The sequence below is a fragment of the Oryctolagus cuniculus genome, chromosome 9 (genome assembly GCF_964237555.1).
Source record: "Oryctolagus cuniculus chromosome 9, mOryCun1.1, whole genome shotgun sequence".
NCBI classification, from domain to species: domain Eukaryota; kingdom Metazoa; phylum Chordata; class Mammalia; order Lagomorpha; family Leporidae; genus Oryctolagus; species Oryctolagus cuniculus.
In genome coordinates this window covers 71,795,878-71,823,537 of record NC_091440.1, presented here as the reverse complement: position 1 = coordinate 71,823,537, position 27,660 = coordinate 71,795,878, and the positions used below count along the sequence as shown (strand labels likewise).

Here is a 27,660-nt window from a genome sequence, read left to right as displayed (position 1 = left end):
TGGTGGAATGAGAAGGCCATGCCAAGGTGGCCGCTGGCAAGTGAGCGTCAGTTACTCAGGAATGGCTTTGGAACCCTCCTGGCAATGGAGCCTGCCTGGCAACAGGCTGTGATTGGTTAGGGCATAAACTGCCCCTTGACTGGATTGGCTGCCTGTTATATAAGCTGCTGTACCAGCTGAAATTAATGAGTTTACAGGCTGCTGACCTCTGGCCCGTTATCACCTGACTCCTGGTGTCTGTGTGATGACTCTTCCTCTCAGAACGAATCCACAGCAATACCCAGTGAGTTGAGAAAGTCATGGAAGAGCAGTGGAGCAGGTGTGGTTCCCAGCCACTACCATTCCCTTTAGGCAGGCCTGACCTGCAGAAGTGATTTGAGCACTAGCCAGCTGATGGTCATTTACTGTAATCTTGTCTGTCTTTCTGGCCTTTTGCACAACTGCCAGTGCATTTGAGGCTACTTGGTGGCCTATGCCTGTGTGGCCACTGTGGGTCGTCATGCACACTTGTCCCTTATGGTTGAAGCTCATTTTCTTAGCAGCATGCTCACTGAAAATCTCATCTTCAACCATAGTGTTCTTGTAGGGACCAGTCCATACATATCTCCAAGGCCTTCTCCATGTCTTTGGCAGTCACTGGAATGACAGCTTTTGATGCCATGCCAACAGGGATGTGGTCAAATGCAGCTTGGGCAAGTTGCTCCTTCACAGGCTGGCCATCTTTTTCATTTAAATCAGCAGACACTACAGCTAAAGTCAAATCTAACACCACCAGGGATACCATTGCTTCAGGGTCACTTGTCTCAAAGACTGCAATATTCCCAGCAGCAAACCCATAGCCTGAATAGACATCAGGACACGCAGCAGATGGATGAACAATCCCAGGCAGGGTTGCCACACTGCCATTCTGTTTTATAGCTGGCAGAAAGCTGCCACCAGCACCCTGAGTGACAACTTCTCCAAAGCATCGGAAAATTCCCATAGAAAATTCCGTCAGCTTGCGTGTTGCGCACAAAGCCCTTCTTGATCCTCTAGCAGTTTTTACTGATGGTTTCCAGGAGCTGGAGCTCATCATTACAGGCACAACTCTTGACGCCGACAGTGGTGGTGGAAGCTTCTGGCTCTGCTCATCTCATTCTTTTAACCTCTTCCTGGATCTCATTGTATTTAACTACCTGGCTGTTACACTTCAGGGTTGTTTCTGATTTTCTCCAAACCAATTACAGTAGCATGTTTAACTTACATTAATGATGTGTGTACTGTGGCTTTTTGTAATAAACCTACTTATAAAATGTTTATATGATTTAGTATTGTGTGATTTGTGGGAAGGTAAATCTAGAGATGATATATTATTAATATTTTGTTATGATCTTATTTAGTTAAAGTTTGATGCTGGGACCCTCCTTCTTAGTACACACCAACTGATTTGGAGAGATCAGAAAAATCATGTACGATACGGTTTTCGTCATCTGTTCTAGGTTTTAAATCACTGAAGTTTTTATTTCCTTTTTCTTTTAGTTCCCCCCTTTTGGCAAAGCTATCAATAGATGCAATACATTTTTCTGTTCAAAATATCCGAAGGGGGCAGGTATTTGGTCCAACCATTAAGCCATGGGTTAGGGTGCTTGCATTCCACACCAATGTGCCTGGGTTCAGTTCCCTGCTCTGGCTCCTGATTCCAGGTTCTTGCTAATGGGCACTCTGGGAGACAGCAGATGATGGCTCAAGTAATGAGTTCCCGCCACCCATGTGGGAGCCCTGGATTGAGTTCCTGGTGCCCAGCTTCCACTCTGATCATTGTGGACATGTGGGGAGTGAATCAGTTTATGAGAGCTTTGTCCTATTCTCTCTGTCTCCTAAATAAAATTAAATTAAAAAAAGAATTTCAAAAGAATGTAGGCTCTGAGTGGAGTACAAAATGGAATGAGGGTGTTGTCCCTCATTCAGTTCCAGAAAAGTCTCTGTGTAGTTACTGGTTGGAGAATCGTGGTGTCTCCTATTCTTTAAGACACCAATCAAATATTACTTTATGCCTGAGCATTCTGCTTCTAGCAGGAGAGTTATTTTCCCATCAGTGGTAAGGGAGAACACTGAAGCATCCCCCAAAACAACCTGCTCTTCCAGTTGTTAAGATGCAGGATTTAGGGCATACTCTTTTTTTTGTTGTTGTTAAGTTTATTTATTTGATAGGCAGAGGCAGGCAGACACACACACACACACACACACAGAGAGAGAGAGAGGTTCTCTATCCTCAGGCCCATTCCCCAATGGCTGCAATGGCCTGAGCTGGGCCAAGAGCTCTGAAGCCAGGAGCCTCTTACCGGCCTCCCATGCAGGTGCAGTCACCCAAGGACCTGGCCCATCCTCTTTTGCTTTCCCAGGCCATAGCAAAGAGCCGGAGCAGAAGTGGAGCGGCTGGGACTGGAACTGATGTCTATTAGGATGCCAGCACTGCAGGCAGTGGCTTTACCAGCAAAGCCACAGTGCTGGGCCCAGAAGGGCGTTCTCTTACCTCAACATTGAGTACTGCCTGTGAGTCACCCAGGAAAAGAACACCCTTCCTCCTTCCCAGTTTTAAATTTCCAGGAAGACAGAGTGAGTTATGTATGTATAAAGCTGATACCCTTATTCTGAAGAGCCTTAACTTGAAGGTATATCTTCAAGTATTCCACGGACTCTCAAGCACTTTACTTCGAGAAGTGCCAGGCTATCTCTTCTTTGTTGGTTGTGAACTGAGCCGATCATTCTTTGTATCAGGGAGGTCAAAGGATAAGCTAGATAAATGCGATCACATCAACAGCAGTGGGATAGGTTGGTGTCTACTTTTGGTAGAGTCTCTGCTCTCTGTGCCCTCTCATGAGGGGGGTCCATGCGGCCCTGGGAAGTTTCTCGATGGTGGAAAGCAGCCCTGTGGCAGGTGCTCACTAGCACCCTCCTCAGGACACGGCTGAGACAGCAGGGTCCAAACTTCTTCACTGCGGTAACATTGGTTAATTGCTCTGGATCCATTTTAGGGGGAGAAGAAATAGTAAAGGTTCCTTTCCCCGTGGGGAGATCCCCTAAAAGTAATCTTGTAATAAGCTTCAAATACTGGGTCATACATCTTGGTTGTGTTGCCGAGTACTGAACTGCATGGTTCTTTTTTAGCTTCTGTTCAGCCACTTGGCACCACGATATTTGTTTATGTGCTTTGTATCTATACTGAGAACCAACAGTCAGGAATAGTCAAGAGTGATGTACAGTAATGTTTTCAGGTGGTAGTTTTATTGCAAGAAGCATTTCACTTACTGCAAGAATTCCTCATGTAAAGTAATCTCACCATAGGTGACAAAAGTGTATGTGTGTGTACACTGCAGTTAAGAATCTTGCCCTAGTAGGATTACTCTCCACATCTCTCTCCGTGTTTCTAAAGTGGTTAAATTGCTTGCTATTAACTTTTGGATAATCCTATTCTAAGTTAGTAGATACTGTTTAAGAAAACTAGTATCACAGAAGTTTTTCATGTTGCTCAAAGAATTGTTCACTTTGGGCCATGTGAGCACAGTATCCCGAGAGATCTCAACAAGTGTGCTCTACATGAGCAAACCCAGACTAGTGTGGCGACACATGACTGCCAGAATTTTGATGAATCTCAGAGGGTTGGGGAAGAGAAACCTCAGCAGTAATCTATTTCAAAATCATAAATCTTTGGCCTGGGACTGTGGTGTAGAAGGTTAAGCCTCAGCCTACAGTGCTGGTATCCCAAATGGGTGCCAGTTCAATTCCTGGCTGCCCCACTTTCAATCCAGCTCCCTGTTTATGGCCTGGGAAACCAGTGGAAGATGGCCCAAGTGCTTGGACCCCTGCAGCCACATGGGAGGTCCAGAAGAAACTCCTGCCTCTTGGCTTTAGATCCGTTCAGCTATAGCCATTGTGGCCATTTGGGGAGTGAACCAGAGGATTGGAGCTCTCTCTCTCTCTCTGTCTCTCCCTCTGTAACTGCCTCTTAAATAAATAAGTCTTTAAAAAAATTCTTAAAAGTTGGAGTTTCCTTCCCTCTTTTTTTTTTTAAGTTCTTAACATTGGTGCAATTTCAGCACCCGTGTCCCTTCCTGAAAGTAGTAGTGTATTTCCACCAAGAAAGCTAGTGTGACAGACTTAAGTTGCTTTGATGCCCACTTTCATCACTCTTATTTAATGTAGTATTGGAAGTTTGAGGCACAATTTGGGAAGAGAAATTGAACTTTGAAATTGCAAAGGAGGAAGTCAAAACATCCCTGTTGACATGTATGACATAGTGTACATGGAAAAGCCTAAACACTCTAGCAAAAAGCATTTGAATTGATAAATGAATACAGTCTAAGGTTAGAAAGCCAACATACAAAAAAAGTAACTTTTTGTACATCAGTAATGAACTGGGCAAGAGAAATCAAGAAAAAAGTCCCATTCACAATAGCCATCAAAAAATCGAATATTTAGGCATAAATTTACCAAAGAAGTGAAAAATCTCTACCATGAACACTATAAAATGTAAGAAATCATGAACACACACACACGCACACACACAGACAAGTTCCTTGCTCGTGGATAGAAAGAATATTAAGATATCTGTACTACTCAAAGCAATCTACAGATTCAACGCAATTCCTATCAAAATACCAATGAAACTCTTTAAAGAAAAAAATCTTAAAAATTCACTTGGAATTTTACAAAAGTCCCAGAATAGACAAAGCAATCGTGGGAAAAAAATTTAAGTTGCAGGCATCACAGTGTCTGACTTCAAAGCATACTACAAAGCTATAGTAATAAAAGCAGCATGCTACTGGCATAAAAACAGGCACAGGCCGGCGCCGCGGCTCACTAGGCTAATCCTCCGCCTAGCGGCGCCGGCACACCGGGTTCTAGTCCCGGTCGGGGCGCCGGATTCTGTCCCGGTTGCCCCTCTTCCAGGCCAGCCCTCTGCTGTGGCCAGGGAGTGCAGTGGAGGATGGCCCAGGTGCTTGGGCCCTGCACCCCATGGGAGACCAGGAAAAGCACCTGGCTCCTGGCTCCTGCCATCGGATCAGCGCGGTGCGCCGGCCGCAGCGCGCCGGCCGCGGCGGCCATTGGAGGGTGAACCAACGGCAAAGGAAGACCTTTCTCTCTGTCTCTCTCTCTCACTGTCCACTCTGCCTGTCCAAAAAAAAAAAAAAAAAAAAAAAAAAAAAAACAGGCACATAGACCACTGAAACATAGTAGAGAGACCAGAATTTAATCCCCATGAATACAGACAGCTGATTTTTGACAAAAGTGCCCAGACGGAACACAACATTAAAGGAAGGATAGTCTTTTCAATAAATGGTAATGGCAAAATTGGATATAGAATGAAGTTAGGTTCCTGTCTGTTGCCAGATACAAAACTCACTTGGATTGAAGACCTAAATTTAAGACCTGAGACTATGAAATAGTTACAAGAAAACAAGGAAAACACTTCAAGGCAATGGAGTAGATGACTTCTTAAGACCTAAAATGCAGGCAACAAAAGTAAAAGTAAACAAAATGGCCTTATATGAATCTCAGAAGCTTTTGCCCAGCAAAGGAAACAACAGAGTGAAGAGACATCCAACAGACTGGGAGGGAATATTCCAAGCTGCTTATCCAGCAAGGGCTAGTATCTAAAATAGATCAGCAACTCTAAAAACTGAACAATAAGCAAACAACCAATTCATTGAAGAAATGGGCAGAGGATTTGAATAAACAGTTTTCAAAAAAGTACAAATGGCCAAAAAATAAATGAAAAAGTGCTCAGCATTACTAGCCATTAGAGAAATGCAAATCCGCACCACAATGAGACATCACCTCACCTCTTTCATAATGGCTGTTATCCAAAAGAAAGAAAACAACAATGTTGGTGATGTTGACAGAGGGGAACTATTTTATGCTGTTGGTGAGAATGTGATTAGTGCAGCCACTGTGGAAAATGTATGGAAATTTCCTTAGAAACTAGAAATAGATTTGCCCTAGGAACCAGCAGTCCCATTCCTGGATAAATCATTTTATCAGAGATACATGTTCCACCATACTTATGGCAGCCCTGTTCACAGTAGCCAAAATGCAGTCAACCAAGGTGTCCATTATTAGGTGACTGGATATAGGAAATGTGATACATACACATACATGCATATACCACAATGGAATACTCTTCAGCTATAAAAAAAGAATGAAATCCTATCATTTGCAGCAAAATGGTTTGAACTGAAAGACATCATGTTGATCAAAATCAGCTGGCCATAGAAGAAAGGTAAATACTACATGTTTGCCCTTATGCATGGGAGCTAAAGTTAAAAGAAAATGATAGAGGAGGAAGGAAAGGAAAGGGAAATGGAAAGGGTTAAAGTTTGTATTAAATGATTGACCAACAGATTGATAAGAATTATATGCTCCAATGGTAAGAATGCTTCTGTGACTTTTAAAATTTGCTTTATATGAGTGAAGTTGGACATCTTTTCACTTGGTTATTGATTATAGTCCTCACCTATTTTTCTGCTGGACTATGGTCTTTCTATTTTTTTTTATTTTTTGAACTTTTTATTCAGTAGAACATTAAACCTTTGACTGTAATATAAATTTAAAATGTCATCTCAAACTTTTTTTGACAGGCAGAGTTAGACAATGAAAGAGAGAGAGACAGAGAGGAAGGTCTTCCTTTTTCAGTTGGTTCACCCCCCCAGGTGGCCCTATGGCCGGTGCGTTGCGCCGATCTGAAGCCAGGAGCCAGGTGCTTCCTCCTGGTCTCCCATGGGGGTGCAGGGCCCAAGCACTTGCGCCATCCTCCGCTGCACTCCCGGGCCACAGCAGAGAGCTGGACTGGAAGAGGAGCAACCGGGACAGAATCCGGCACCCTGACCAGGACTAGAACCCGGGGTACCGGCGCCGTAGGCGGAGGATTAGCCTAGTGAGCCACAGCACTGGCCTCACAAAAACTTTTAATAAAAATGAATTTTAATAAAAGTACTTAAAGCAACAGTAGTCAAGAAAAAGTGATTCCCTGTGGCCACAGGGCTGTCTTCCTCAGAGTTCCCCAGGCATGGATGAAGCTGGTTTGAGCAGGACTGATGGATTTTAAAATAATTCCAATTATTTACTATTTCTTTTGTCTTTTGCACACAAAAAGAAGTTACTGATAATTCTTTATTTTCTGTGTTTACCAAGATTGCATTACCCTCCTGCTATGTGTGTGTGTAACTGAAGTTTGTCACATAAGCTACCTGTATAGTACTTGGAACAAGAGAACAGTGTGTCAGTGCTGGGGACTGGTGTGTGAAACATTTTTCTTTCCTGGGTTTAAATTTTAGTCTTTGCTGCTGCGTTGATGTTTGGTAACAGAGAGTTTGCAAATCAAGTAGAGGAAGAAAATAGAAATTAGCTTTTTGAAAATCTGAAGTTACAAATGTGAAACAAAGCAGTGTTAAATACTTTCCCAAAAATGTGTAAGTAAATACATATTGATGAGACAATAAAATCAATCATTTGATATAAGAGTTTGGTATCACAGTTATCCAGAATTATAACCTAATGTTCCTTTGCCCTTTGTTCTCATTTATCTCATCATAAGATGGAAACTTCCCATGAAGTATATTACTTAAAAAGGAAAGAAATATAGGTCAGCATTGTGGTGTGGCCGGTTAAGCCATTGCTTGTAACTGGTGTCCCCTGTTGGAGTGCAGATTAGCTCCCAGCTGCTCCGCTTCTGATCCACCTTCCTCTTAATGTGCCTGAGAAGGGAGTGAAGATGGCTGAAGTGCCTGGACCCCTGCCATCCATGTAGGAGATCTGGAAAGAGTACTGGGCTCCTGGCCTTGGTCCTGTGGCCATTTGAGCAGTGAACCAGTGGATGGAAGATATGCTCTCTCTCTTTTTCTCTTTTACATACTCACTCTTTCTCGGTTGCTCTGCATTTCAAATAAATACATTTTTTAAAAAATCACCATTGACACTTTAATGTTTAATTTCTCAACTATATACAATTATATACATGCACAAAAGTCAGTATATGTGCCTACAAATAGATAGCTTTGGAAAACATGTGTGGTACCGATTGGGAAGCATATGATGTGTGTTATAAGAGGAGCTACACTAAAAAGAGTACCAGGTACAGGATAATTACCTTAGGTCTGATTGAAGTACATCTCAACTGAGAAACATGAACTGTAAATTTTCCAGGCTTTTCGTTTGTGTGGGTTGTCCAATTCATTTCGTCTTAAATACAGCCTAAGGAGGAAAAGCAAGCACACATTACATTTTATTTTAGGACTAACAGTCAAGCCCTGCAGTAGGCCCCCTTGGCCTTCGTGAAAAGCCTTGCTCACCACATTTAGAACCTCAGCCTTTTTTTGTGTCTTACTTGGCTTCCTCCACATCCCTCACAGAATACCTTCATCTTCGCTAACAAGTACCTCAGTGACAACATACTACCAAATCTTTTAGCATCTCCTGTTATAGAATTAATGACATCCAAGATTGATAAAGCATGTTTGCATAGATGACAATGCCACCAGAGGCTTGATGTGTAATAAGACCCAATAACAGTGCCACCATTGTGGTATAGTGGGTTAAGTTGCCACTTGCAATGCTGGCGTCCCATATTGGAGTGCTTGTTTGAGTTCCAGTTGCTCCACTTTTGCTCCAACTCCCTGCTGATGGCCTGGGAAGGCAGCAGAAGATGGCCCAATGGCTTGGACATTTGTTGCCTACATCATGCCTCTCCCTTTCCCTCTCTCTCTCCTTCTCTCCCTCTCCTCCCTCTTCCCCCCACTTCCCTCTCCCTCTATCCCCCTTCTCTCCCTTCTTCATGCTCTCCCTCTCCCTCTATGTCTCCATCTCCCTCTCCATCTCCCCTCTCCCACTCCCCTCTCCCCTCTCTCCCTCCTCTGCCTCCATCTCCCCTCCTCTCCCTCTTCCCTCTCCCTCTGCCCCTCTCCCCTCTCTCCCTCTGCCTCCTCTCCTTCTCTCCCTCTCCCTTTTCCTCCTCTTCATCCTCTCCCCCTCCCTCTCCCTCTCCCTGGCAGAGGCTTTAACCCAGTGTGCCACAACACTCTCAACTTTCAAATAAATGAATCTTTAAAGAATAATAAAACCCAATAATACTGTTTTTTTTTTTTAAGAATGACATTGGTGTTTTTTGCCAAACAACATCCTGATAGCTATAAAATCTGCTTTGCCAAGTAGTGTGTACATGTAAAGCTTACAGAAATCTTTAGAAACTTACATAAAAATGATCTAATATTGCTTCTCCAGTATGAACACATTGTTTCAAAGGACAAAACTGTACACTGTAGTAACAGCCATTTTTCAGGAGTAGCACCAGGTTTCTCTATTTGAGGGACTTTGCCCATGTAATGAATCAAAGTTTATTGTTTGTTTACTTCCAGATATAAATGCATAAAAATTTTCCATGAAATGCAGCATTCGCCTTCAAAATCTATTAAATGTGCGTGTATCACAGGAGTGTGTGTGAGATGTTCCCTCTGCTGTCTTATAGGACTTGGGATGGCACTCGAGCCAGTTCAGATTTGCAGCAGAGTAGGGTTGGATGTGATGAATATCAAATAGAGCCACATGCAATTGCAACCAACTTCACTCTAACTTGAATAATTTTCAAAGTATCTTTTCCTTTGGGTTGTAGGGTATGTTGATACCATCTTTTCACCCCCACAGAACATAACCCCAAAGTAGAGCATTTCTAGATTCAGGAATGAGTTCCAGGTATGGGTAAAAAGGTCTTTGGAATGATAACCTTGAAATCCACTTAATAAATGCTTTTTAATAAAAAGTTTCCTGATTGAGTTGTTAGAAAAATGTGCAATTGGGAGACTAATAAATTATTTCTTTTCTCTCTTGATCCCTCTTTCTGTTATGCTCTCCTGCTCTCTTACCCTCTTGCCCTCTTTCCCCAGCCCATCTGGCTCCCCCCACCCAATGATAAACCTTTCCTCTAACTCTGGTGTCTGGTGTGTTTTGTGGCAGCCTTACATCAGTACCATGACTTGGATCCAGGCTCCCCCATTGAACTTGCTCTCCCTTTGGGAGAGCCTCCAGAAATTGTGCTTTAGATTAGCATAGGTTGATGATTGCTTCTAAGTGGATCAGCACTTACTGGGGACCTGCTATATTTTGAATTCAAGGTACTGTGCATAATCATATTGAATTTACTGGGAGTACGTTATCACCATACTCAGGATCTGATTTTAATCCTTTGTAACTTAGAACACAGTTCTCTGGCATGGCCCATGAGGATCATGCAACAGTTGAGTCTCATCTAGGTTTTAAATAATCACATTGAATAAGTGTAATGAAGAGATTATAACAATTGGCAAAAGAATGGCCATTATATCTTACACACAGGCATTGATTAGGCTGTTTCTATTGGATTTATACTATATCCATACCTGTTATTTTGTATGAAAGCTGTATTGAACCAAAAGAAGAATGCACAGTTGTCGTAGTATTTGGGGAGATTCTAAAAAGACATGGTTAAAGAAAAAATGGTTATTTTCATAGTAAAATTGATACCAAGAACTAGTTCCACAGAATAATCTCTTTGGCGTCTTCCCTTCATTTATGCCTCTATATACTGCTCTAACAACTGTACCCATTAAATAGGCAGCACTCCTTGATAATACACCTAGAGACAAGGAGGAGACTAATAGAATGCTGTTGCTTTGTCCTTTTGTTTCTATCAGGAATTTCAAGGATAGCCTGGGCTTTGGGCATAGCAGTTAAGATGCCACTTGGGACACCCACATCCTATATAAGAGTTCCTGGATTCAAGTCCCAGCTCAGCTCCTGATTCCAGCCTCCTGTTAGTGCACACCCTGGAGGCAACAGGTGATGGGTCCCTGCAACCCACATGGGAGACCAGATTTGAATTCCTGGCTCCCAGCCTCAGCTTTCCCCAGCCATGGCTCTTGTGGGGAGTTGAGGCATAAACTAGCCGATGGGCAGTCTCTTCTCTCTGCCTTTTTTGTTTTTAATTTATTTTTTAAGGAATACAAATTTCCTAAGTACAGTGTTAGAAATATAGTTATTCTTCACACCATACCCACCCTTCCACCCATACTCCCACCCCACCACCTCCTCCCTCTCCCTTTGCCAGTCTCATTCTCCATTAAGATTCATTTTCACTTAACTTTGTACACAGACCTACCATATGACCTATACTTAGTAAATATTTCAACAGTTTGCACACATACACAAACTGAGGAGTAGTATTATAGTTAACTCATAATGAAACTCATTGAGGGCAGAGGTCCTACATGGGGTGTTAGTGCACAGTGACTCCTTTTGTTAATTTAACAACTAATTTAACTAACAATTTATCTTATGTATGATTATCAGTGACCACCTGAAGCTCTTGACATGATCTGCCTAGGCTATGGAAACCTTGGAAGTCCACTAACTGTCAGTATTTGGACAAGGGCATAAGCAAAGTGGAAGCTTTCTCCTTCCTTTAGAGAAAAGTACATCCTTCTTTGATGGCCAATTCTTTCTGCTGGGGTCTCACTACAGAGTTCCTTCACGTAGCACATTTTTTGCCAGTGTCTTGACTTTCATTGCCTGAAATGCTCTCATGTGCTTTTCAGCCAGACCAGGAAGACTGAAGAGCTGAATCTGATGTCAGAGTATTATTGAAGTGATGGTCATTCTGTTAGTCTGCTGTGTGAACTACTTCCCATGTTGGAACATTCTCTTTTTTAATTCTATTATTATTACCAGGCACTTGATCATATATATATATATATATGATCACTTTAACACTTAATATGACCACTTTAACAACCAAGATGGGATTTTTACCATCAGGCTTAATGGGATTTGGAGTCCCATGACAAGTTTTTAAACTGTACCCTTAGAATTAAGTCCACAGGAATATATGCAGAATTATAGAGCTTTACAGTTACAAACTTCCTCTTCCCTCTCTTATTCCCACTCTTATTTTTTACTGAGATCTATTTTCAATTGACTTTATATACATATATATACATATACATATATATGGTTAACTGTTAAGTAAAAAATTCAAAAAATAGTATGAAGGAAAAATAACAAAAACTGTTCTTCGACAGTCAAGATAAGGGGAGCTCAAGTCATCCCTTCTTGAAGTGAATGTTGATTTAACTTCTACAGATTTTGTTTTAGGTGCTCTATTAATTCTCACAGTTGAGAGAGAACATATGGTATTTGTCCTTTGGGGACTGGCTTATTTCACTAAGTATGATGTTTTCAAGATTCATCCATTTAGTTGCAAATGAACTAATTTCATTTTTTCTTTACTGCTGTGTAGTATTCCATAGTGTATGTATCCTATGATTTCTTTATCCAGTCTTTGGTTGATGGGTATTTATTTTGATTGCATGCCTTAGCATTGTGAATCAAGCTGCAATAAACATGGAGGTACAGATAACTCTTTTGTTTACTGATTTCATTTCCCTTGGGTAAATTCCTGGGAGTGGGATGACTGGGTCAAATGGTGGGTCTATATTCAGATTTTTGAGGTATCTCCAAACTGTCTTCCAGAGCAGCTTTACCAGTTTACATTCCCACCAACATGGGATTAGGGTATCTTATGACGATTCTTTTTATTTCTTGGTTTCTTTTGTTACATTTCCTTTTTCATCTCTAATTTTGTTGATTTGGGTCTACTCTGTCTTTTTTTTTGGTTAGCTGGGCCAATAGTTTGTTTATTTTTTCAAAAATAGCTCTTCAGTTTGCTGATATTTTGTATTGTTTTTTGAATTCAATTTTGTTGAATTTTTTTTTCTCTAATTTTAGTTTTTTCTTTTTTTCTACTAGTTTAGGGTTTGGTTTACTGTTGGTTCATCCCCAGCATCCTGGCTCTAGTCCTGGTTGGGGCACCGGATTCTGTCCCGGTTGCTCCTCTTCCAGTTCAGCTCTCTGCTGTGGCCCAGGAGTGCAGTGGGGGATGGCCCAGGTCCTTGGGCCTGCACCTGCATGGGAGACCAGGAGGAGGCACCTGGCTCCTGACTTTGGATTGGTGCAGTGCTCTGGTCGCAATGCACCTGCCGTAGCAGCCACTTGGAGGGTGAACCAAGGGAAAAGGAAGACCTTTCTCTCTGTCTCTCTCTCTCTCTAACTCTGCCTGTCAAAAAAATAAAGTGAATAAAAAATGAATTCCTGTTATTTGCAAAAAAAAAAAATGGATGAAACTGGACAACATTATACTTAATGAAATAAGCCAGTCCCCAAAATACAAATGCCTTATGTTCTCTCTCATCTGTGATAACTAACAGAGCACCTAAAAGGTGATCTATTATAGTGAAATTGACACTTTGAGATGCAGTGACTTTGAACAGCCTTTGTCTTGACTGTTGAGGAACACTTTTATTTTCCATACTATTTGTTGAATGTTTTACCTAGTATAAAGTTAATCAGATAGGTATAAAGTTAATTGAAAATAGATCTTAGTAAAAAATTAGGAATGGGACTGAGAGGGAGGAGGAAGAGTGGTAGGAGTGTGGGTGGCAGAGCGGGTATGGTGGCATAAATCACTGTGTTCCTGAAGTTGGATTTATGAAATGCATGAAGTTTGTATCCTTTAAATAAAAGATTCTGGGAAGAAAACAGGTTTCCTGGGAGAGCCACAGCTGCTGCTCACAGTCAGGCACTTAGGCATCAGGCATCTGCCAGGATAATGAAGCATCCTGTGAAAAGCACAGTGTAAACCTCCATGACCACCTCACCTGCAGTCCTGTCAGGGCAGGCTACAGTTTACAGCCACCCTCCAGAGAGCCCTCAAGACCAAACTACTGGCATATTCAACAAATATCAACCATTTCTATAAGGAACAGCTGCACTGAATAGTTAGCCCTACTTATTGAAGATGATACAGTGTTGATGATGATAGAAATATCTGACATTTTGAGTGCTTTCATAATCAGAGGCTGGATGTTACCCAAGTACCCTAGGCCAATGACCTTTACACCATTGCTTCTACTTAGAAACCACTGTTTGAGAATTTAGAGCAGCTCCATTAGGTAGGAGGCCACCAGCCAGTGTGGTAACTACCCAGACTTGTTTCAACTCAGTGACCATCTGAATACTTACAAGATTCTTTTCCAACAGGCAGCAAGCAGGGGATGAAGGAAGGTACAAGAAATAACTTTTAAGTTGCCCAGCATACTTGTTGGCAGTTCTGGTTGATGACTTCATAGGAATATGAATTGAAATTATTGAGGATTACTCCTTGGAATTTACCCCAAGGAAGTTAAATTGGCAATTAAAAGAGCTGTCTGCACCTTAATGTTTATTGCAGCTCAATTCACAATAGCTAAGACTTGGAATCAACCTAAATGCCCATCAACAGTAGACTGGATAAAGAAATTATGGGATATGTACTCTATGGAATCCTATACAGCAGTAAAAAAAAAAAAGAAAGAAATCCGGTCATTTGCAACAAAATGGAGGAATCCTGAAAACATCATGCTGAGTGAAATCAGCCCGTCCCAAAGGGACAAATATCATCTGTTCTCCCTGATCGGTGACAACTAACTGAGCACCAAAAAGGAAACCCGTTGAAGTGAAATGGACACTATGAGAAACAATGACTTGATCAGCCCTTGACCTGACTGTTATGAACAACTTAATACTTTATCCCTTTTACTATTTTTTTCTTCTACTTAATACCTTTGGTTGAACTCTGTAATTAACACTCAATTATTCTTAGGTGTTTAAATGTAACTGAAAAGTAATCCCTGTTAAATATAAGAGTGGGAATAATAGAGGGAGGAGATGTACAGTTTGGCACATGCTCAATCGGACTTGCTCCAAATGGTAGAGTTAGAAACATGTTGGGATTCCAATTCAGTCCCATCAAGGTGGCATGTACCAATGTCATCTCACTAGTCAAATGATCAATTTCAGTTCATAATTGATCATAATGATAGGATTAAGAGTCAAAGGGATCACATAAACAAGACTAGTGTCTGCAAATACTAACTGATAGAATTAAAAAGGAGAGAATGATCCAACATGGGAAGCAGGATACACAGCAGATTCACAGAATGGCAGACGTCCTAAACAGCACTTTGGCCTCAGAATCAGCCCTGAAGACATTTGCATCTGGCTAAAAAAGCCCATGAGAGTATTTCAGGCATGGAAAGCCAAGACACTGTGGCAAAAAGAAACAAACAAACCAACCTAAATGAAAGATCTCTGTGAGTGAGATCCCAGCGGAAAGAACAGGCCATCAGAGAAGGAGGTACCTATATCTCTGAAGGGAGGAGAAAACTTCTAGTTTGACTATGACCTTGTCTAAATAAGATTGGAGTCGACGAACTCAAGAGGCTTCCATAGCCTTGGCAGCTCATGACAAGAGACTCGGGTGATTACTGACGCCATAAACAAGAATGTCAGTTGTTAAATCAACAACAGAAATCACTGTGCACTTACCTCCCCATGTAGGATCTCTGTTCTTAATGTGTTGTTCAATGTGAATGCTATAACTAGTACTCAAACAGTATTTTACACTTTGTGTTTCTGTGTGGGTGCAAACTGTTGAAATCTTTACTTAATATATACTAAATTGATCTTCTGTCTATAAAGATAATTGAAAATGAATCTTGCGTGAATGGGATGGGAGAGGGAGTGGGAGATGGGATGGTTGTGGGTGGAGGGAGGTTATAGGGGGAAAAGCCACTGTAATCCAAAAGCTGTACTTTGGAAATTTATATTTATTAAATAGAAGTTTTTTAAAAACATAAAAAAGAAACTATTGAGGATTATAAATTTGTTATATGCAGAATAATATGCAAACACAACAATTTATGGCTGGTCAGTAGAAGTTATGCAGATATGTTCAAGTAAAGAAAATGAAAGGCATTCTTATTTATTTGAAGTTAAATATAGGGTTAAATATAGTGTTAAAATAAGGTTAATTTTAAGTTAAATATAGGGTTAATGAATACTATTTGTAATAAGCATCAACTTCGAGAAAAGCAAAGTCCCATTCAGTTTATAGCAATGTATTTTAAAGGTATAAAACAAAGAAGTTGTCACTGCTATGTAGTAAAAACACGTTTTTTTAGCTCCTTGGTTTTTGTGAGTTTTTTGATTAGTTTTATATATATATATATCAAGTAGAATTTAGAAAAACACAAAGGAGCTTCATACATGTGAATTATATAGAACTTTTTTTAAAAAAGAGCAAAATATCTTAGGTTACATGTGTTTTTCTTTTTTGAAAATATGTTAGTGATATGATGCTTTCTTATTCCTGGTTACGGATTGAAGTCTCTCATCTCTGCTCTTGGGATTTGTAGCAATAGAAGTCCTAAATCAAAATCAATCAAAAGAGCAAACAAGTACAACAGCAGAAGTAATTTCTTGATTACTTACCCGAGAGAGAAATCTGACTTTAACGTCGTCATATAGGATTGGACAGTTCAACAATTCAATAATGACTTTGTCAGTTTCGACATCGTGAAATATCTGTGAATGAACACATGAAATTCAGAGCTAAAAATCTAGCTGCTGATGGGATCTGTAAAACTGAAGTGGTTTTCACTCATTCAGCCTTTCTGTATTTATCAAGTACTCTTAGCCTCATAGCAAACTCACTATATATATTAATAAATAGAACCTGTCGGGGCTGGCGCTGTGGTGTAGTGGGTAAAGCTGCAGGCCACAGTGCCGGCATCCCGTATGGATGCTGGTTTGAGTCCCGGTTTTCCACTTCTGACCCAATTCTCTGTGAAGGCCTGGGAAAGCAGTGGAGGATGGGCCCAGTTCTTGGACTCCTGCACCTTCGTAGGAGACCCAGAGGAAGCTCTTGGCTCCTGGCTTCAGATTGGCGCAGCTCTGGCTGTTGCAGCCATCTGGAGAGTGAATCAGCGGATGGAAGACTCTTTCTCTCCCTGCCTCTCCTCTCTGTGTGTAACTCTGACTTTCAAATAAATAAATAAATCTTTAAAAAAAGTAAATATAAACTCTCTTTTCTGTAAAGTTGCAAGTCTATAAATTTCTGTAACATTGTTTCAAAATTATATTGGGACACTTATTTATTTATTTATTTATTTATTTTTTATTTAGTAAATATAAAATTTCCAAAGTACAGTTAATGGATTACAATGGCTTCCCCTCCCCATAATTTCCCTCCCACTCACACCCCTCCCATCTCCCACTCCCTCTCCCATTCCATTCACATCAAGATTCATTTTCAATTATCTTTATATACAGAAGATCAATTTAGTATATATTAAAAAGATTTCATCAGTTTGCACCCACACAGAAACACAAAGTGCAAAATACTGTTTGAGTACTAGTTATAGCATTACTTCACATTGGACAACACACTAAGGACAGATCCCACATGAGAAGTAAGTACACAGTGACTCCTGTTGTTGACTTAACAATTTGACACTCTTGTTTATGGTGTCAGTAATCTCCCTAGGCTCTTGTCATGAGTTGCCTAGGCTATGGAAGCCTTTTGAGTTCGCTGACTTCGATCTTATTCCCACAGGGTCATAGTCAAAGTGGAAGTTCTCTCCTCCCTTCAGAGAAAGGTACCTCCTTCTTTGATGGAGCCCAGTTCTTTCTACTGGGATCTCACTTGCAGAGATCTGTCATTTAAGTCTTCTTCTTTTTTTTTTTTTTTCCCCAGGGTGTCTTGGCTTTCCATGCCTAAAATACTCTCATGGGCTCTTCAGCCATATCCGAACGCCTTAAGGGCTGATTCTGAGGCCAGAGTGCTATTTAGGACATCTGCCATTCTATGAGTCTGCTGTGTATCCCGCTTCCCATGATGGATTGTTCTCTCCCTTTTTGATTCTATCAGTTAGTATTAGCAGACGCTAGTCTTGTTTATGTGATCCCTTTGACTCTTAGACCTATCAGTGTGATCAATTGTGAACTGAAATTGATCACCTGGACTAGTGAGATGGCATTGGTACATGCCACCTTGATGGGATTGTATTGGGATCCCCTGGCACAGTTCTAACTCCACCATTTGGGGCAAGTCCGATTGAGCATGATATTGGGACACATTTGAAAAGCAAAGTCTTTGATTTATTTTCAATTAAGTTTAGTCACGTAAACATTACTGTTTAATGTGTTATGGTTTTCATAAGTTGGACCACTTTTGATAATACACTCAAATCTTTAGTTTTAAAGTTGACACTGCCATTCAAGAAGCAATACAGAATGCTTAATCCAAAATCATGTGTTTTTGATGGGATCATTGGTAAGCTCCATTGCAGGCCTTTAAATGAAGTGATTAACGATAAACTTTCCAGGAGGAACAGATTTGGAATTATACTAAATATTTCTTTGTTACAGATTTATTTTTATACAATAATGGTATAGAAAATGAGAAAGACTTACGCTGGGCCCTGTGAAAAGCATAATAAGATATAGACTCAGTCGGTCCCTTCAGGGAGCTGGGCATGTAAAGAATAATAGTATAACTAATGTCAGGCTACATGGTGAAGACTGAGTGTGCTGTTATGAACTGCAGGGGGTGGTATTATTAGGCAACATAGAGTAGAGACTCTTCAAGGAGATAGCTACTGAGTTGAGTATGGAAGGGTTTGAATAAATAAAAGAGAGCACTGAAAATAGAATCTAGTGCATACATTGGGACAGAGGAGAGGGAAAAGACAAGCAGAAACATGAAGTAGAAATTAGAATTATATTCCAAGAACCTGCGAGGATGACCCGGTTTACAAGGAAAAATCTCTGCAGCTTAAGTTGCTGATGGAAATAAGCTCAGGTTGGATATGGTTATTGTATCTTGAGAGTTCAAGATCCATGGAAATAAGAGTGAAGTTGCTAGAGAGTATTGGGGAGAGGGGTATTTTATGTGTCAAAGTATCCTGACTACTGTCATGAATTAACATCTACTTGGTAATTTATAGTTGACAAATTTTTATTTTATTACCTAACTTAATTCTCACAACACTTGAGATGTCATCTTTATTTTTCAGATAAGAATGCTGACCCAAAGATGCTAACTGGCTTTAACTGTGCATAAACTGTGTGTCTTCTGACGTACATACAGCTCTTCACAATGAGAGCAATACTTCAAGATGCATGTTGTAGGATTCTACCCACTACAATGTGTAAGAAGAAAGACAAGGTAAGGAGACCATTGTTTAGAAACTTTGTCAGAGCAACGAGCAAATGGACTAAACAGTGGCAGTGGAAACATAAAGGAAAGGAGAATGAAGAAAAATTTCAAAGGAATAATCAGAGGAATTGGTGACTCATTGGATTTATGTGGAGAAGGCAAAGTGAGAATCAAAGATAATACCACGTGTGAAGACCTGAGTGAAAGAATGATGGTGCCATCTGCAGTAGCAGAGGAAAAGCTCCATTTGGCAAGTTTGGATTTGACTAACTTTGGATTGTTGGGGTAAAGACTGTCCATATTGTAATTTCTACATGTAGCAACAGTGAGTGCTCATTAATATATGTTCCACGGCTTAAAGAACAAATAATAATGTAAAGAAGGGGAATGGCTGAGAGTAACCAAGAATGGGGTAGTTACAGAAATGAAAACACAAATGTCAAGGATCAGGCCCAGGTGAATGCCCTCAGCTAGGAGAGGCAAAACAAAACAAAACAAAACAAAACAAAACAAAACAAAACAAAACCAACACAGGGGGACAGGACAAGGAGGATTAGTGTCAGGAATAGAAGCATGGGAGGGTCTTCTGAATGTTTACAGTTCCTAGACTCATGAAAGAAGCTTTATTATTGTTCCACAAAAGTCTTTATATAGTTAGGCATCACTTCAACATTTTAGCAGATCATTGTCTACTAGGGTCCCATTGCTTTGGGTAAAGAGACTCCTCTTTCATCCATATGCTTACATAGTTTCTCATAACGCTAACTCACAGGACTGTTGGTTACAGTCATCTGGAGCATTGCTATATCTACAGATAGCTGAGACCCATTCCAGATTTCCTGAATCATACCTTGGAGGCACAGATAATGAATTTGCATCTTTACATGCCCCTAGGAGATTTTCTTGTATGCTACAATTTGAAATTTTAGTGTTGGACAGTAAAAGGTAAAATGACCAAGAGGAAAAAAATATGGCTAAAAATAACTACAATCTGAAATTAAAATCTTGATAGATTCCTGGTAACATGCTCAGCATTTGTGGGAACCTAAAAGGCAAAGCCACAATTTACAATGATATATATTTTAGAAAATACCCTGGGAAACCCTCCCCCCTTTTTTTTTTCAAACAATTTGGTTAAGTTAGCTCTGGTTTGCATCCATACTTACGGTTTCCATGTTGGATGGTAACTACAAAGCAACATAACATCTTCTTTGTGGTGAGTGATGGTTCAGGAGGCCAACATGCTGATATAACTTTGAGCTTTAAAAAAACTTCAGAATTTTCAATTCATATGCTTTCTCTTACCTTGCAGTTTTTAGAAGATGAACATGAAAAGACTGTCTGTTGTTTTGTAGTTATTTGAATTTTTAGGTCACTTCCATCGCCTTTTCCAACATCTGTATAAAATTAAAAAGATAGGCACACTAATGAGGAAACAATAAAATATTCTAGCTGGTTCAAAGTACCACACACAAGCATATAGTAAATGATGCAATGAACCTACGACTAGATGCAAATGGGCTAGTAGCCAATTGCATTCCACTGAACATATCCAGTTTGCATTTCTATGTAGAAAAGTTGTTTGCATTATCACTTTTCTACAACTTGCAGAGTAAAGAGCTCAAAGACAATGAAAGCTGGAAAGTGTGCAGTCAGACATTACCCATCTAAGAGCCTCTCACACTTTTTCTTCTCAGTCTCCCTAGCTCCTTTCTCTTGTTGTCACAACCATTTGAAAGATTATTTTTATTCAAAAATCATACTGATCCCAGTAAGTTTGGCCCGCTTATTTACACGGGTGCAGGACGAATTTTAACTTGTCCAACAGTCCTTCCTGAGTTGGTTTACAAGCTAAGACATGTGGAAAGCTGAACACCCAGGATCTTGGATCTCAGATTGTCTTTTATTTGTTTGTTTGAAAGGCAGAGTTAGAGAGAGACAAAGATCTTCCATCTACTGCTTCACTCCCACAAATGGTCACAACATCCATGGGTGGGCCACACTGAAGCCAGGAGCCTGGAACTCCATCTGAGTCTCCCTTGTAGGTACCAGGGGCCCAAGCAGTCAGGCCATCCTCTGCTGCTCTCAGGTGCACCCACAGGGATCTGGATTTGGAACAGCACTTAAGTGGAATGATAAAACTGTAGGCAGTGGTTTAGCCTTCTATGCCGCAATGCTGGCCCCTGAGATTGAGGTTTTCCAATCCTCTATTTCATGTTAGTCTGAGATAAGCAAATCATGCCATAAAATTCCACACAACTTCACCTACAATAACTTGAAGTTGTGAATTTGAGCAACTCCCTATTTTTTCCAGATCTGCACCTTACAGTTGTAAGCATTGTCTCTACAGGGTGTTTTTTTTTTTTAAAGATTTATTTTATTTATTTGAAAGACAGTTAGAGAGGTAGAGACAGAGAGACACCCGCTGGTTCACTCCCAGGATGGCCGCAACGGCCAGAGCTGTGCCAATAGGAAGCCAGGAGCTTCTTGCAGGTCTCTCACGTGGGTGCAAGGGTCCAAGAACTTGGGCCATCTTCTACTGCTTTCCTAGGCCATAGCAGAAAGCTGGATCAGGAGGAGCATCTAGGACTAGAAACAGTGTCCATATGGGATGCTGGCACTTCAGGCCAGGGCTTTTAACCCACTGTGTCGTAGCACTGGCCCCTTCTACAAGGTTTAAATAAAACCCAAAGTGATATTAAGAAAGAAGACATAATCTTAGGATATAATATCCGACTGACACAAAAATTCCCAAATTTTTAAATGATTTTTAGGCTTTGAATTTTGAGAAACTATTTTATTCTCATTGTTCCTATGAGAGAAAGGTGTTAAAACTTCATTAGGCTGAAATGCCCGTGACTTCCCTGAAATGGTTTAAAACTCACAAAGATTTCTTTAGATGCCCTAGTACTAGTAAAGCTCATCTGTATATATCCACAAGCAAATCTTCCCAAAGAATGGGAACATTGTTGCTTCTGCCCAGTTTTTCAGTTATACAAAAACACTTACTATGAATTGAATAAATGATAATTTTGTATGGCGTGAGGATTTTTTTTGGCGGGAGAGTCCAGTTGCAGAGATTTTTCACATTCTCAAAATATCCAACATATCTACTCTGCAAAGAAACAAAAGCTTCAGGTTACATGAGGAAGAAAAGCTGAAAATCAGAAATTCCTATTGTGAGGGCAGGGCATAGAGCTTGGTAAGGGCAGTAAGAAATTAAGAAATCACTTGCTGGATTTTGTTATAAGACAGAGTGTTTTTATGTATGTGGCCTCAAAACTACCTTAGGAAACAATACTGAACTAAGTGCTTTGGGAGGAAACCAGAAAGGAATCAGGTCTGGCTTATAGGGTGCTTATAATTATGATTGTGTTTTAGACTACACCATTATCCATGTGTGGATAGAAGCAAGGATGTGACTGAGTTACGGGAAGCTTTGTGATTGGGTGAAGAATAGCCTATGATAATGGAAGAATGGTATTTGCAAACTCAGGAGGAGACCAACATCTCTCAGGTAGATTCTTGGTCATTTTTACCTTGCCTCTGCCAGCTAGAGTTTCTTTAATTATCATTTTCTCAGTTCTGTTGTTGCAAAGAAGTTCTGGAATTTTCTTGGTTTCATTCTTTCTGTGATAAACTTATTCACAAGGTCTGTCCTTGAGTCTTTCTTAAGGAAGTTGAACAGTTCTGGCACTGAACCAACAGGACTCAGAAGTTCACAGATTCTTCTTTCCCCATTGGGAAGTTTAATAAAATTAAGTGTTGTACTTTCTATGAGAAAGGGCAGCCATGAGATAGTCTCATGCAAGTTCTTAACTCAGGGATAGATGTAATGTGACCAGGAGACTGGCTCACTGGGAGGGTCAGAATGTGATGGTGTCTGGAGAATCATCACTTGACATAAAGGAACCTCTGCCCCAGGGCCTTGCCAAATCTGAAGTCTGCAGCTGAGTTCTTCTATTGCTATCCCAGTGAATCAGAAGACATTCAGGTGTAGCATATGGTGTGCTAGTTCTGGACTAAAGTCAGGATAACTGTGCAGGACTAAAGGAGAAATGGAGAAAGGGAGATGTATGGGGAGAGTCAGTGAAGGAGCTGCATTTCACATACCCTTGGCTCCTGCCACCAGATTCATAGCATGAAGATACACAGTGCTGACAAGCTGGGAAATAGCAAAGGGTCTTATTGTCTTAGAGCACAGGATATGTGACAGCACTTAATGAAGAAAAAATTTGAAAAATCAAATTGAAGAGGATTTTTTTTAACAGGCAGAGTGGACAGTGAGAGAGAGAGACAGAGAGAAAGGTCTTCCTTTTGCCGTTGGTTCACCCTCCAATGGCCGCCGCGGCTGGTGCGCTGCGGCCGGCACACCACGCTGATCCAATGGCAGGAGCCAGGTGCTTCTCCTGGTCTCCCATGGGGTGCAGGGCCCAAGGACTTGGGCCATCCTCCACTGCACTCCCAGGCCATAGCAGAGGGCTGGCTTGGAAGAGGGGCAACCGGGACAGAATCCGGCACCCTGACTGGGACTAGAACCCGATGTGCCGGCGCCGCAAGGCAGAGGATTAGCCTAGTGAGCCGCAGCACCGGCCGCAGAAGATCTTGAGAGCTAGGTTAGAACATATAGTTGCCATTGGCAGCAGGGAGCCATCATGGATTTTGAGCATGGAAATGGCGTGATAAAAGATGGACTTCAGTAGGTTGATGTATTACTTTTATCCAAGGGTGTATGTATATCTTGTTTTTTGTTTTCTTTGGCTTAGGTATGGGAGAAAAGTATTGGTGAGTAAAGGCTGAATTCTTTTGTCCTAACCAAAGATCTAGGGTGAGAAGTTACTGTGTGCTGCTTTCAAAGCCCAGTGTAGTTATTCAGTTGCCATCACTTCACTCAAAGAAAGTCTCTCATTTATAGCTACATTCACATCTCCCTAAGAGTCTCAATCAGCTCTCACTTTGGTTTTAGGGGGACAATAAATAGAAGCTGTTCACAGCATGGACTATACTGGGCTTCAGATTTGACAGATCTAGATTTGAGTTCTTGGTTCTAGTGGTTAATTTCTCTGAACTTCAATTTCATAATCTGTAAAATGGGATTCATAACAGTGCCTATTGAATTAGGTAATGAATATAAAACCCTTAGCATGTATCAATAAAGTCTAGACTGTTGTAAACTCTATCAGATAAATGTTTTGATTTCTGCAATAAACAAATCACAAGGAATAAAAATGAGATGGGAAACAGAAACAGAAAGAGACCTAAGAGAGGTAGCATCCAAATGATATGTATGGGCCTTGTTTGTATTGTAACTGAAACAAAGTTTTCTAAGTATCTTAGACAATTATGAAAATTTAAAAATAAACTCAAAATTTGAAATTATTAAGATTTTATAAGGCATACAGCATTTGATGTGATAAATGGTATTAAGATTTTTGGGTTCTCTTGAGACCTTATGTTAGATGTCATACCAAAATACTTGTGGGATAAAATGATCTCATGGGTGTAATTTCCTTCAGAATAACCCAGGTTTGGTAAAACAGAGTGGAATAGGGTTGAGGAATTTGGATAGAGAGGGGAGAGAATGAATAAACCATGATTGGTTAGTTATGAGATAAAGTGGCATGTTGAGTAAAAATGGATTTGTTGTATAATTGTCTTTTTTGCATATGTTTGAAAATTTCCATAATCTTTTTAAAAGGAAAAAATTCAGCAATCTCCACATAAATATTATAAATCCTAAATGAAATAGTTTTAAGTTTAGAAGCATTTGGGGTATATTAGAGGTTTTGAAAAGTGTTTATTTTCCTTTTTCTTTTTTTTTTTAAATTGACAGAGTTACAGACAGTGTGAGAGAAAAAGGTCTTCCTTCCATTGGTTCACTCCCCAAATGGCTGCTATGGCCGACGCTGCGCTGATCTGAAGCCAGGAGCCAGGTGCTTCTTCCTGGTTTCCCATGGGTGTGCAGGAGCCCAAACACTTGGCCCATCCTCCACTGCCCTCCTTGGCCATAGCAGAGAGCTGGATTGGAAGAGGAGCAACTGGGACTAGAACCCAGTGCCCATATGGGATGCCGGCACTATAGGCGGAGGATTAACCAAGCGAGCCATGGTGCCGGCCTCTATTTTCTTTTTTCTTTAACCATCAAAATATAGACATTCCTTCTCCCTCCCCAACCACTCTCACAAGGAAATCATCTAGAAATAGTTCTCATGATTCTCTGAGAGGGCAACATTGCTGCAGGAGGGGTTTGTGAAAGACTCAGTTCCTCTTCTATGGGGAAATCAAAGGCAACTGATAAGCATTAGGGGCCTGGAATCTTAGGTATTAGACTTGCCTATTACAGGAAAGTAATCAACTGCTGAACTCTGTACACAACAACAAATATCAAATGCTCTAGGGAGGACCCACTGCTCCTCAAGCATGGGCAGCGACTGAGGTATAGGTTTTGGTCCTGAGGAGGAGTTAAAGCCTGCTGCAGGGCACCCAAGGGCCACTGCCTGATATCCAACAGAGAAGAGTCTAAAGTGAAACCATGTGTCGGGCTAATCTTAACCCACTCCCCCCAAAGAAGTGCCCCTTTAAAAAGAAAACTTACTTGGGAGGGAGTTTCAATTCCTTGGAATTTACTACTGATGGTGTGATCAGTACGTCGACTTGCAAAATAAGCAAGACTTTCCTATAGAAAAGGAGCAACATAACAATGGTTCATCTGCAATCTTCCCTTTCCCATAGTAGATGTGTTTTAAGTTTCTAAGGACACATTATTTCCTTAAGGGGGAGCATTCTGTGAAGAGAGGCTACTCAAAATAACAGTATTAAAAAGGCTACATCAAAGATATGTCTCATTCAAAGATTCCTGCATACATGGACTTTCAGAACTAGAATGCCCTTAGAAACTATTTGGTCCAACTCTTCTTTCTACCTTCCAATATACAAATGAGAAGACTGAGATGAAAAGAAAATGAAATTGTAACCCACATTAATAAACCCATGATATACACACAGACTTGGGCATACACACACACCCATCAAACATTGATATTTTCTAATCTCCATTTTAGAAGTGAAACACTACTCAGTAAGTTGCTTTTACAACTCACTGAAACATAATGATGTATGACTTAAAGAAACACCTATTTTCCAAACTTGTGTATCTTAGATTATAAGACAGAAGTGGCTAGAGAGCTGTTTTTTTTTCCTTTTTTTTAAATTTAGTAAATATAAATTTCCAAAGTACGGTTTATGGATTACATTGGCTTTCTCCCCCATAATTTCCCTCCCACTCGCACTCCTCCCATCTCCTGGAGAGCTGACTGTTGTGCATAACCCTCAGCTCCTCTTCTCTCTACTGCAGGCCAGCAGACCAGAGCTGCTGGAAGTAGGGACTTAAGTGGCAGCTTCCCAAAAATATGGCAGCAAAATGAACCCTGCTTTAAGACATGGGAACAACTCACCTTCTCTTCTCAGCAATTTCCAGATTACAGTTATTATGTATATTGACTTTGCAAAAATAGTAATTAACCATGAGAGACTCTGAGTGGGAAAGCAAGGCCTTTTATGTATATACAGCAATTTTAAGGATAGCCAAGGTCCTCTGCAAAATGCATCTAATTAATCTGAATATTATTCTCATGAGGAAGTCCTGCAACGCTTTGCATTTGTATAACTTGGCTTTACTGACCTCACTTAATCCTGCTCCTATTGGGTCCCACTTGTATTTAAAAGATTAATAGTGTATACATCATGATTTTTTTGCATTCGTTTTTATTTTTAAAATATTGATTTAACATTATTTATGCTAACTACTGAGATTTTTTATATTCCCTTAAATTTTATGCCTCACACATTTTACCCTAGTCCTTGTCCAGGGTAAGAAGTAGTCATTTACTAATTTCATAGTGGATATGAAACAAAGGAGGAGCCAACCAATACTTTTTAATGACCCACTCTCCAGTTACAGTTTCACTTAACCATTGGGACTCAGAGAGTCACCATAACATCCTAGCAGTGATAGTTCAGAATTGGCGATTTCAGTAAGCACAAGACAGATTGTAGTAACATGTTTCATACCTTTGCAGTACCAAAGATCTGATTACCAATGAGGCAAGCACAGACCATTGTCCCAGTTCTTCCTAGAAAAGAAAAGTTAGTTTAAGAAGCTAGTTCATGGTAGAACTTAGTATGAAAATACACTCAGAAGTATCCAGAGTGTGTTTTTGATTGACTTTTTTACACCCTGAATGTGCTTGTCACAAATAGTTTAGTAATAGCCAAGATATTTCGCTGTTTTATGGTTGTATCTGGAATTTGGTTCTGTAAATGGACATGATACACTTGTGCACATGTGTACTTGTCTTGAATCACAGATGCTGGGAAACACACTGGAGGCAGTCAGTTCTGCCTAGGACTCCAAGCCTAAAGCCTCACTTGCTAATTAGGAACTAATTCTACACTCTATGATCCATATAACATAAATAAAAGTATCTATAAAAGTTAAAAATAGCGGTCAGAGTTGTGGCACAGCAGGTTAAGCTAGTCCATTTCAGATCCAGCTCCTTGCT

General features: G+C 40.4%; 2 protein-coding genes and 1 pseudogene across 5 annotated transcripts in view; 1 reads left to right on the top strand and 2 right to left on the bottom strand.

Annotated features, from left to right (window-relative positions):
* Positions 1 to 27,660, top strand: part of LOC127487263 (uncharacterized) — a 47,932-nt gene that overhangs the window by 17,565 nt on the left and 2,707 nt on the right. Inside the window, exons 2-3 of one of the 4 annotated variants that reach the window (XM_070048948.1) lie at positions 18,957 to 19,108; positions 22,481 to 22,616. The gene's annotated coding sequence lies outside the window, so the exon portion shown is untranslated. Of the gene's footprint in view, positions 1 to 17,635; positions 24,279 to 27,660 lie in introns of those variants that run through there. The other 3 variants (XM_070048947.1, XM_070048946.1, XM_070048949.1) reach the window with 3 other exon arrangements.
* Positions 15 to 3,009, bottom strand: LOC138843640 (RNA-splicing ligase RtcB homolog pseudogene; annotated as a pseudogene).
* LOC127487250 (phosphatidylinositol 3,4,5-trisphosphate 3-phosphatase TPTE2) overlaps positions 2,757 to 27,660 on the bottom strand; it is a 34,695-nt gene continuing 9,791 nt past the window's right edge. Inside the window, exons 7-13 of the mRNA XM_070048955.1 lie at positions 27,170 to 27,231; positions 25,695 to 25,775; positions 22,109 to 22,214; positions 20,405 to 20,496; positions 16,372 to 16,464; positions 10,407 to 10,477; positions 2,757 to 8,229 (exon numbers count right to left, since the gene is read on the bottom strand). Of these exons, the coding sequence (XP_069905056.1) occupies positions 8,127 to 8,229; positions 10,407 to 10,477; positions 16,372 to 16,464; positions 20,405 to 20,496; positions 22,109 to 22,214; positions 25,695 to 25,775; positions 27,170 to 27,231 (608 nt within the window). The 3' untranslated portion in view covers positions 2,757 to 8,126. The remainder of the gene's footprint in view (positions 8,230 to 10,406; positions 10,478 to 16,371; positions 16,465 to 20,404; positions 20,497 to 22,108; positions 22,215 to 25,694; positions 25,776 to 27,169; positions 27,232 to 27,660) is intronic.